At 45.5% G+C, this 12,105-nt stretch overlaps 1 protein-coding gene across 1 annotated transcript in view; it reads right to left on the bottom strand.

Annotated features, from left to right (window-relative positions):
* Positions 1-12,105, bottom strand: part of PTPRQ (protein tyrosine phosphatase receptor type Q) — a 121,323-nt gene that overhangs the window by 54,955 nt on the left and 54,263 nt on the right. Inside the window, exons 25-26 of the mRNA XM_064142862.1 lie at positions 11,389-11,658; positions 698-1,030 (exon numbers count right to left, since the gene is read on the bottom strand). Of these exons, the coding sequence (XP_063998932.1) occupies positions 698-1,030; positions 11,389-11,658 (603 nt within the window). The remainder of the gene's footprint in view (positions 1-697; positions 1,031-11,388; positions 11,659-12,105) is intronic.

Consider the following 12,105-nt stretch of genomic DNA (forward strand, 5'->3'; position numbering starts at 1 on the left):
TGTAGTCCCCTTCAGATAACGAAAGGCCACAAGAAGGTCACCTGGGAGCCTCCTCTTCTCCAGCCTGCACAGCCCCAACTCTTTCAGTCTGTGCTCACAGCAGAGCTGCTGCAGCCTCTGAACATCCTCCTGGCCCTGCTCTGGACAACTCCAGCATCTTCACATCCTTCTTCTTGTAATGGGAGCTCCAGAACTGGATGCAGTGCTCCAGGTGGGGTCTCACCAGAGCAGAGTAGAGGAGGAGAATCACCTCCCTGGCCCTGCTGGCCACACTTCTCCTGCTGCAGCCCAGGATCCAGTTGGTACTCCGGGCTGCAAGTGCACACTGCTGGCTCATTTACTCAAAGAATTAAAAGGGGCTACTTTTCACAGACATATCCACATGTGTAGATGTTTTGAAACTGGCCTTCCTCCCCAGAACAGCCAAAATCCAGACTTACCAGTTGTAGATGGAGAGTAGGCCTGAGAAGTGAAATTGCTGTGGGGTAAGCAGTAAATATAGTGGAACATACACAAGGCATTAACAGATACGCATATCCACCACACGATTCAAATCATGGTTTCACACACAAAAAGTGGAAATAGATCCTTATTAACTTCACCAATATGAAGAAATAACTCCTGCCAAGTGTTCTTGTTTATTTGGGTGAACATCACACTGCTGTAGCACGACACATGGCAGCCAATCCTTACTTACAGCCAGGAAGTGTTTGCGTTGAAATCCAAGGTGAAGAACTGCCGTAGCCAACGCTCGTGCTGGCAGCAACTGCAAATCTGTACCACCTGTATTTTTTCAGCCCATGCACTGTCTCTTCTATCCAGCCATCCACCACATTTTCATACAAATATTGATGCATCTCATATTCAATGCACTCCTTTACTTCCCAGCCACTGCAGTGGGGGGACATTAGCTGCGTGGTAATCTTGTAGTTTCGAAAGTATCCGAAGATCGATTTTGGTGCCTTCCAGTTCAAGGTCACACTTGTTGATTGCACATTGGAAAAAACAATGTCCCTGGGAGCAGTAGGAACTACAAATGAAAAGACTTGTGAGATATCTTCATTTGAAGGAAAAGTGATTGCAACTTTAATCTAGAGTTGAAAAGACATTTTAATAACTGCATCTAAGGATGGAGATTCCATTGCACATGGTCAATAAGGAGCAATTCCCTTGGCATAGATCACCCTGCACACATACAGGGAGCACACATTTGCTTTATGATTTTGCCTTTGAAACAAAGGAAAATAATTTAAGGTGTGGCATGCTAGGAGCTTTGAGAGGTGTGATGTTGTTGCTACATTTGGGGCTGTGTCTCAACTGAGGGAGGGAATATCAAGCAAAGTTATTTTTGGCCTGCTCATAGCATCTTTTACTGCTGCTGCTAACTGGGATTCCTCACCTCTCACTTAGGAATATTCATTTGTCTCCCTCTCCCTTGGCAACATGAAATTCCCTCAAGGTTTCATAAGTGTCCTGTTTCCCCTCCTGAATGGAAAGCATCAGTACATGCAATCTGTTCGTCTGTCTTTATGTGAGGGCCTTACAGACTGTGCAGCAAACAGACCAAAAGAATGCCAACAGGGAGAGCTAAAGGCAAAGCAATTGGAAGCAAAGAAAAGAAGCATCCCACAAACCTTTCTGCAGAGTACTTACGTCCATGCATGTAAGTGGGTGGACAGAGGTTCCATTCCTATGTATGGAGGCAAAAGCAGTGCATGGTTGCACCTACATACACATACCTGGATGCACAAACTTTTCTCCCTGGCTATTTTAACACTGTACTCCCAGCTCTCACAGACTGGATGCAACATATGGTTTTGTGCTGTATCACAGCATAGGCACAGAGTAAGCTAATATTATCTCTAAGACTCTGTAAGATAATACCAACACTCTGCATGACAAACACTGTGCAGAGAAGTCAGTGCAGAAATAACTTCACTTTAAAGAGTGCTTTAGAGTCTCATGGGGAAGAAGTATTGCTGGTAAAATAAAACATGATACATCCTCAAACTGAAACTGAAGAAGCCTCAAGGCTTAGATAAAGAATAGAAAGATCCCAGACCAATGTTACTGGGGAGGATTGTGCTGGTTTGAAGCTAGGTAGAATGTTTTGGTGAGAAGAACTAGATTACAGGCTGTGAAAGAGAAAACAAGAGGGATGTCTACTTCACTCATAGGCTTGCTGAGAGATACAAGAACAAGAATCCAAACATAGATAGGTCACTTCTGCTGGAGAGCTCCAAGCTGCATTTTTTCTCTCTTTAGCCTCTCTGCTGTCTCTCAGATTAATCCACTTTGCTTCCTAACCCCTTGGCCAAACCTCCATTCTTCCTTGGGGCTGGGGTAAGGTTGAGAGGGGTGGGACAAGGTGGAAGGGTGGTTGGAAGCCCCTCCTGGGGACTCAGGTGTCTGGGAGGGCTGTTGTGTTTCTGTATTACCTTTTACCTTGTCTATGTCTGTCTATAGCTGTATATACTGTAACTATCTGCTGTATATTGAGCTAAGCTGTAAATACAAAGCTTCATTCAATTCCCAGAGTTGGCTAAGTCTAGTCTGGGTGATTTCCGAAGTGTTGGGGGGGGGGGGGGAAGGGAACACCCAAACCAGCACAAAGAAACAGAAAATCCTCTCCTTTTTCTCAGCCTCATGGGAATACCTGATCTTTGCTTTCATCTCTAACACCCTGTTTATACAAATCATCATGTTGGACCTAGCTGAAGCTTCTCCATTATATAGGAATATTCAAGAAGAAATCTGAAGTCTGAATTCAACCAAGCTGTGACAACAGAAAGCTTGAGAAATTCCAATCTTTTCAAATAAGTCCAAAGCAGGTGGAGTCTGCAGAAGAGGGGCCAGGCACAGCAGCTGTGGATGCTTCCTCTCGTCCTTCCACTCAACTCTCACGTACACGTACGCAACCTCACAGCATGCAATAGACTCATGTCCTGCTACACACTAACCAAGTGTAGAGCAAGAACAAACTAAGGAAAAGATATTCCCTAGAGACAATTTTCACCATCATAATTCATGATGTTAAAGTTGTTTTTCTGTGCTGTTAATAGCATGAAAAGAAGTAAAGAAATCCCAGATGGCAACACCCTTGCTCGAGTGTAGCTGTGGAGATGTGAGACTCAGCTTGTCCACTTTCAAAAACTAAACACTGCAACATTTCCATAACCAGAGAATCAGAGAATCAACCAGGTTGGAAGAGACCTTCAAGATCATCCAGCCCAACCTAGCACCCAGCCCTGGCCAATCAACCAGACCATGGCACTAAGTGCCTCAGCCAGGCTTTGCTTCAACACCTCCAAGGATGGTGACTCCACCACCTCCCTGGGCAGCCCATTCCAATGCCAATCACTCTCTCTGCCAACAGCTTCCTCCTAACATCCAGCTTAGACCTCCCCTGGCACAACTTGAGACTGTGTCCCCTTGTTCTATTGCTGGTTGCCTGGCAGAAGAGACCAACCATATCTCTCTATAACCTCTATTTGCTACGTGTGTAAATGACAAGGAACAGCTTAGTTTACTCATTAGTTAATGGACAGCAAAGACAGAGAAATGTTCAATGTTTACTATCAATCAAGATATCTGTGGTTTTGGCTTGAAAATCCTCTACTTTATTGTGAAATAAGCTATTAATATCTGTTAAGATACCACAAAGAACATGAGTCTGAGTGTCTGCTCAGCAAGTTTGCTGATGACACAAGGCTGGGAGGCTTGGCTGATAGAGCTGAAGGATGTGTGGCCATCTCTGTTTGGGGCTGCATGAACTTCTCTCTCTAACCTGCCTGACTAATTCACCTGCTCCCTAACCCCCCTGGCTGACTCTCCAAGCTACCTTAAACATAAGGCAAAGAGGGTGAGAGGAAGGTGGAAGGGTGGGTGGGAGTCCCTCCTGGAGACTCAGGTTTCTGGGAGGGCTGTTGTGTTTCTGTGTTACTTTTTAACTTATCTATTTCTGTACCTATTGTAACTACCTGGTTGTATCTTATGCTAAGCTGTAAGTATAAAGCTTCATTCAACTTCCAGAGCCACTGAGTCTAGTCTGGGTGACTTTCCAAAGTGTGTGTGGGGGGCAGGGAACACCCAAACCATCACACCATGAAAGGAACAGTCAGTCTTCACAAGACACAGGAAAGCTTTCTCTGGCAGTGCTTAGGCAAAGCTCTAAAATGGAATGGGAGAGTTAAACAACAGCCAAATGAAAATCTAGTCCGTTTTGGCTTATGTAGACAAACCAAATACCAATGCAGTCTCTCATCAGAGCAAGTGAGAATATGTGATTTGAGCCAGGAGCAGAGCAAAGAGTTGCTCCACAGGCCGCAGAGAGGAGCAGTGACACCCAGTGGCACACTGTCCCTTGCACTTGATGCTGGCGTTCAATGAGACAATTGCAAGACAAAGAGCATTACAATTACTGCAGCATGGAAAATCAGATTTCCATTCCTCAGGAATGACTAAAGATTCCCCACCCCCCAAAAAAAAAAACCCCAACAATCCACCAACCAAACCTCAACTCTTTCTCTTCACAGGTGGTATTAATTCGAACAAACCATTCCATGCTTCCTAGAGTCACCATCCAGCTTGTTTAAACCTTCTAAACATGACTCAGCTGTGATAAAGTGATCTCTGCTCACATTAAAAAACAGTGAAAGCCAAACCTGAATCTTCTTCAACTGTTCTTTCAGATTAAATTGGAACTGTGACAAGATTTAGGCATCTGCTTTTCTACACTGCTGCTTTGAAATGTGCCTAACAGCAACTTGAGCATTATTCCTGCTTTCCAGAAAGATGCACTTGAAGACAAGCCATGAAAAAGGCTGTGCTCGTGGTGGTGAAGGACACTGATTTTCTAGGAGTGCATTCTGCTCACCTATCTGGGATTCGAGTGCTAATCCCACATTAAAATTCCCCAGGAATCACAGGTAACACTCCCTAGGTCTCATAATCTGATCATCTTTCCTTGTTGAATTATAGTGCATTTGCTACCATTCAGCTAGCTCTGGAAACAGAGACTTCTTCAAAGTCTGAATTTTTGGGTGCAATATGCTCTATCATTTTCCATGTAGTGGCTTTTAATACACCTTCTGAGAGTCAGCTTTTAATACACCTTCTGAAAGTCAGCCAGGGAGCTGGTAAAGAGGCTGGCCATGAAATGCCAGGTTTTGGACTGGAGGGGGAACAAAGTATTTCCAGGTTCATCCACCTTTGTTTATATGATGGCCAAGCTCCAACTAAAAGTGCCTGAAGCCAGCACCATGTGGGATTTTAAGCTCCTGAAATCTCTTTACATGCCTGAACTCCCACTGAAGTTGACAGGAAGCTAGAGCACCTAAATAGAAGTTAGTTTCACAGACCTTAGCCTAAGTTTCCTATGCTCATCTGGCTGCAATGCTAATCAGCCCTTCCAAAGATGGGGAGCTGCTCTGAGATGAAACTTTTACTTGAGAACCTAAATGAAAGGAAATTCCTGGTTAAAAATCAACAACCAACAAATAAACTCTTCCAATCACAGAATCAATATGGTTGGAAGAGACCTTTAAGATCACGGAGCCCAACTCTTAACCCAGCACTGCCAGGTCACCATTAAACCATGTCCCTCAGCACCACATCTTCCAAACCCCAAAACCTCCCCAAAAAAACCCCAAACCCCCAAACCAAATAAAAAAAACCCCAACAAACAAACAAAACCCCCCACAAAACAAACCAACCAACCAAAAAAAAATCCCCAAACCCAACAAAAAGAAAATAACCAAGCAAAAACCAAAAAACCCAAACCCATCAGAATGGTGCAAAGGCCCAGATCAAGCTGACCTGGGCCACTGGAACTGCTTTAAACCAACAGAAATCCTCAGTCAAAAAAAATCCCCTCTTATTGACAATGCAAAGATAACCTGAGGGCAGCAAAGGACACGCACAAAGCAGGCTGCTGAGAGGAGAGAGAAACGATGACTTTCTGTAAAGCCTGCTGTGGAAAGCAAAGCCTACAGCTGCATGGGTCAGGAACAGAAGACAGTAATATGATACTGCATAGTTCCTAATGAAGTTAATAAAAAACCCCTGCCTACAGAACAGCTGCTTGTGGCTGGAGTTTGGATTAAAAGAACAGCGGCAGCCTAGAAATCCGATGGGTGGTAGAAAGAGCATCAGCAGGGGGAAAGCCAAGAATGAAGTAGAAGAGGCAGCAGTGGTCATGCAACAGAGAGCCTTCAGCAAATGGAGCTATCTGAAAATAGTCTGCACTGATTATGCCCATTAATTTTTGGAAGTTTAGTTACCCAAAGTGGTTGCTTGGTTTATTCTGATACCCCCTGGTTATCTTCTCAGTGTCTCCTCCTCGGTTTGAGAGGCATGGTATAGATAAGGATTAAAATGCTGTAAATACAGGTACACAGGCTCACAGGACGATAGGAGGTACATCCAGGTGCACAGGATCAGAGCATGCTAGGGGTTGGCAGGGACACAAGGAGATCATCCAGTCCAACCCCCCTGCCAGAGCAGTGCAATCCTATCTACACAGATCACAGAGGAACACATCCAGACAGGCCTTGAAAGGCTCCACAGAAGGAGACTCCACAGCCTCTCTGGGCAGCCTGTGCCAGTGCTCTGGGACCCTTACAGGAAAGAAGTTCCCCTTGTGTTGAGGCAGAACCTCTCTGGAGGCAATTTACACCCATTGCTCCTTGTCCTTTCCCAGGGAGCAGTGAGCAGAGCCTGTCCCCCCCCTCCTGGCAGCCCTCAGATACTGATAAACACTTATCAAATCCCCTCTCAGTCTTCTCTTCTCCAGACTAAGCAGCTCCAGGGCCCTCAGCCTCTCCTCATCAGCCATGCCCTCCAGTCCCCTCATCATCCTTGTAGTCTTCCACTGGACCCTCTCCAGCAGATCCCTGTCCCTCTTCAACTGGGGGGCCCAAAACTGAACACAGCCAAAACTGAACACAGTTCAGTGCACATTTACTACTTATTATAAATTAACTTTAGGACCAGTTCCTCCTCAGTGTTGAAATACCTTCTTATACTAAATACCATCTTACACTAAATACCATTCTGCTAGAGAATTCTAACTCCAGGGGGACTAGCATGATAGGAAGTCCTGCTTGCTATGGACAAGGACACAAAAAATAAGTACCAAATTATTTTACTAACATGACAATGTAAAAAAAAAAAAGCAGAACCACCAACCAAAACTGTTTTTCCCATGACTAAGGGCTGATACTATCAGACATGCTTTAAAGGAAATTGCACAGTTGAGACCATGGCTTAAAAAAGCCTCTCTGGACCATGTTTCCTAATCCTTAGCCCATGAGAAGACTCAACATCTAACACTGAAAAATCAAATGCTACATACCCAGGGAGAAAGGCACAACTTTAAGCTAAGCTTAGAATCATAGAATTGACCAGGTTGGAAGAGACCTCCAAGATCATCCAGCCCACCAGACCATGGCACTAAGTGCCTCATCCAGGCTTTGCTTGAACATCTCCAGGCACGGCGACTACACCACCTCCCTGGGCAGCCCATTCCAATGCCAATCACTCTCTCTGCCAACAACTTCCTCCTAACACCCAGCCTAGACCTGCCCTGGCACAACTTGAGACTGTGTCCCCTTGTTCTATTGCTGGTTGCCTGGCAGAAGAGACCAACCTCACCTGGCTACAGCCTCCCTTCAGGTAGTTGTAGGCAGCAATTAGGTCACCAGCAATGAGCTTAGAAAAGTAGTGGAGAGCTGTCAGCACTGGAGGCACAAATCAGAGTGCTCAGCTGTCCAGCAAGCTGGACCAGAATCTATTTTCCAATGAACAATACAAATGTTTTAAATTATAGCTCTGCATATATATATATTTTACCAATTTCTCTTATACAGTGTTGACCCAATCCTTAAAACAAATTCCCTCATCCTACACTGTTTGATTCTTCTATTTTTATCCACCTGCTCACAAAAACAGCATCGATGCAATTTCACTGGCAGCGAGTATTTGTCTAGGGAAGATTTGCCACCAACATCAAAGCCTTTAACTCACATCAGGACACAGCAGCAAATAATAAAAAAAAAAAATGGCATTCCATAAAGAAAATTGAACTCTGGGGGGAAAAAAAACCCAACACATCAGTTTGAGTCACCTTGGAAAGATGAGGCTTAAAGATTCTTAGTCACAACTCGCTCTGCAGTTTGTCAGTGCTTTAATTTCATTGAAATTGAATTACTCATTGAACACGTCAAAGACATTGCTCTTATCTCTAGTGATGGAAGTTCTTCAGTTTCCAGTGCTGTGGCTCTGCAGGAGGCTGATTTCTCTAGAAAATCCACCCAACACACTGCACTGCACATCATGTTTGCAGCCCTAAAGACCACTCCGGGGTATGGGCTTCAATAGTCCCTACAGTGCACTGCAGTCACTGCAGTCCTCATCACACAGAACTCCAACTCCAAGCTTCCACGAGCTGCCACATCCTCAGGAAGGATTTATGGTAAAGGGAAAAGACCATTTCCTTGGGTGTGAAGCAGGCTTTAAACTCCTGCTGCATTGTGTGCTCATGGAATCATAGAATCAGGCAGGGTTGGAAGGGACCACAAGGAGCAGCCAGTTCCAACCCCCCTGCCATGTAAGTGCCCCATCCAGGCTTTGCTTGAACATCTCCAGGGATGGTGACTCCACCACCTCCCTGGGCAGCCCATTCCAATGCCAATCACTCTCTCTGCCAACAACTTCCTCCTAACATCCAGCCTAGACCTCCCCTGGCACAACTTGAGGCTGTGTCCCCTTGTTCTGTTGCTGGTTGCCTGGCAGCAGAAGAGACCAACCCCACCTGGCTACAGCCTCCCTTCAGGGAGTTGTGGCCTTCCAGTATCTGAAGTGGGCTACAAGAAAGCTGGGGAGGGACTTTTTAGGGTGTCAGGTAGAGACGGGAATGGGGGAATGGAGGAAAACTAGAAGTGGGTAGATTCAGATTGGATGTTAGGAAGAAGTTCTTCAGCATGGGAGTGGTGAAACCCTGGCACAGGTTGCCTAGGGAGGTGGTGGAAGCCTTATCCGTGGAGGGATGTGACTGTGAGCAACCCAATCTAGTGTGGAGAACACCCAAACCATCACAGGTGAACATCCTAAGGATAGGCCATGTAATGGCAACAATGGGCAAGTTAATATCATTTCATTGGAGCATCCAGAGTTTTAGTCTGGAAGCACAGCTTGGACCTTCCCCTGGCTGCTTCAGCTGTGCCTGCTGCTATCTTCCCCCGCTGCTGTTTTGGCTGATGCTGCTTTTGCTGCTTCGTCACCACTTGACCCCATCCCTATCTTTGCTAAGGTTATTCTATTTCTTATTTTATTTCTCCTTACACTGTTATATTTAAACTGTAAGTAACACAATTTCATTTTTCTCTGACTTCTCCAAAATCATCCATGTTGTGGTGAGTTTTTTCTTGTGGGGAGAGATTCACCCTAACCTGGGCCAGCTGTTCAATCATAAACTCCTCTAACTCATCTGTGCACATTTACTTGCTCTGTATGCATGTTTACTTGCTATCTTTTATACCCTTTATGAAATAATTAATCACAAATTCATATTACCACTACAAAGTAAACAACTTTTATAACATACTGCAGCCCAGCATAGATGCTTTACCACGGCACCAGGGCTAGACTAGACTGAAAGCACTACTAATCTCCTGAATAAACTCAATCTTTATGAGTCATATTTATTTGCACTCAGATATGAGCAGAATAACCTGAAAAAAAAAGGCAAGCTATCTTGCTAAGAATGTAAAGGTCAAACACTATGCAGTGAGACACAGCCAAAGTTGATTTCACTTTATGTCAGGGATAAATGCATTGACAGTGACTCAGTGCTGGCTACATATTCTGTGACTAACCTTAGTCCACTGCAAATAAGAAGCTGACAACAGCTACAGAACTGTTTCCATTGCCATCCAAGATGCCAACACCAATATCCAGTCATTACAAAGCAATTTGTGCCAACACACAGTTGAGGGAAAGTCCTAATAATAACTGCTTTGTTGTAAACATGACTAACAAGATGTAAACCAATGCCAGAACAGCAGGAAAGGGCCTGGGCAGTGCAAAGTGGCAAAGCCCACAAGTATTCTAGTATAAATGCTTCACTTAGGAAAAGTCCCAAGGATAAGCCTAGACCTGCCCTGGCACAACTTGAGACTGTGTCCCCTTGTTCTGTTGCTGCTTGCCTGGCAGAAGAGACCAACTCCACTTGGCCACAGCCTCCCTTCAGGTAGTTGCAGACAGCAATGAGCTCTGCCCTGAGCCTCCTCTGCTGCAGGCTGCACACCCCCAGCTCCCTCAGCCTCTCCTCACAGGGCTCTGCTCCAGGCCCCAGCTTTGTTGCCCTTCTCTGGACATATTCCAGCACCTCAACATCTCTCTTGAATTGAGGAGCCCAGAACAGGACACAGCACTCAAGGTGTGGCCTGAGCAGTGCTGAGCATAGGGGCAGAAGAACCTCCCTTGTCCTGCTGCCCACACTGCTCCTGAGCCAGCCCAGGATGCCACTGGCTCTGCTGCCCACCTGGGCACACTGCTGGCTCATCTTCAGCTACTCTCTACCAGCACCCCCAGGTCCCTCTCTGCCTGGCTGCTCTCAGCCACTCTGTCCCCAGCCTGTAGTGCTGCTTGGGGTTGCTGTGGCCAAAGTGGAGAACCCTGCACTTGGCCTTGTTCAGTCTCATCCCATTGGCCTCTGCCCACCCATCCAGCCTGGCCAGGTCCCTCTGCAGGGCTCTCCTACCTTCCAACAGCTCCACACCTGCTCCTAGCTTGGTGTCATCTGCAAATTTACTGATGTTGGACTCAATCCCCTGGTCCAGATCATCAATAAAGACATTGAACAGGACTGTGCCCAGCAATGACCCCTGGTGCACACCACTAGTGACAGCTGCCAACTGGATGTGGCACCATTCACCACCACTCTTTGGGCTCCACCATCCAGCCAGTTCTTGACCCAGCACAGAGTGAATGTGTCAAATCCATGAGCTGCCAGCTTGGCCAGGAGCTTGTTGTGGCAGACCTCATTCCAAAACATTCTCCCAGATTTACAGTATCAAACATGCTAAGGGCACTAAAGCAGAGATTATGAGATTAAAAAATAACAGGTGATCAGCAAGGAATAAAAATAACCATTCAACCTCAAGGCAGGAAAAAAAAGTGCTCTGTGCTTTTTATATTGATTCTCATCACCAAGTGTATTTTAAAACAGGAGAAAGAGGTAGCTCTGTTTCTCCTCAGCCACTGCCAGCAAGAAATTTCAACAACAGAAGAGCTCAGTCACCTGAATTGAAGCAGGTACTTAGGGCTTGCTTGTTTCATAGTCTTAATTTAAGTGAAATTAAATCATTAGCTTGAATAATCTCTTACCTTTTTCTGGAAGCGTGCTGGCATTGCATATCTGTTCTTCACCATCACCAGCAGAGGTTGCAGCTTTCACTTTAAACTGGTAAGTCATGTTGGAAAAGAGATTTCTGAAAGTCTGCACTGTATCATATGAGGGGAGAAACGTAGCATTTCCTTCAATTGTTGTGATGTAATGAGTAATGACACCGTTGGATGAAGCAGGAGGGTCCCACTGCACTAGGATGGATTGCCAACTTGTTGCAATACAATGAACGTTCTGGACAGCTTCTGGTACTTAAAAGATAGCACAGGCACCAAATTAACCTTTCTGCACAATTAAAATGGCAATCACAGAAGAGTATTGACAGAGCAGCACACCCCATGTTCACAGTGCAAATAGTGCAGTGGCAGACAAACTGATACAAGAAACACACCAAGAGAACAAAACCATGCCTTTGTCCTTATTGGCCAGGTCATTTCCTGATGCTGGTACTTAGAATCATAGAATCAACCAGGCTGGAAGAGACCTTCAAGATCAGCCAGTCCAACCTAGCACCCAGCCCTGGACAATCAACTAGATCATGGCATTGAGTGCCCCATCCAGGCTTTTCTTGAACACCTCCAGGGACGGTGACTCCAGCACCTCCCTGGGCAGCCCATTCCAATGCCAATCACTCTCTCTGTGGAAATCTTCCTCCTAACATCCAGCCTAGACCTCCCCCAGCACAATTTCAGACTTGT

This window comes from Pogoniulus pusillus, chromosome 4 (assembly GCF_015220805.1).
Source record: "Pogoniulus pusillus isolate bPogPus1 chromosome 4, bPogPus1.pri, whole genome shotgun sequence".
In the NCBI taxonomy this organism is placed as follows: Eukaryota; Metazoa; Chordata; class Aves; order Piciformes; family Lybiidae; genus Pogoniulus; species Pogoniulus pusillus.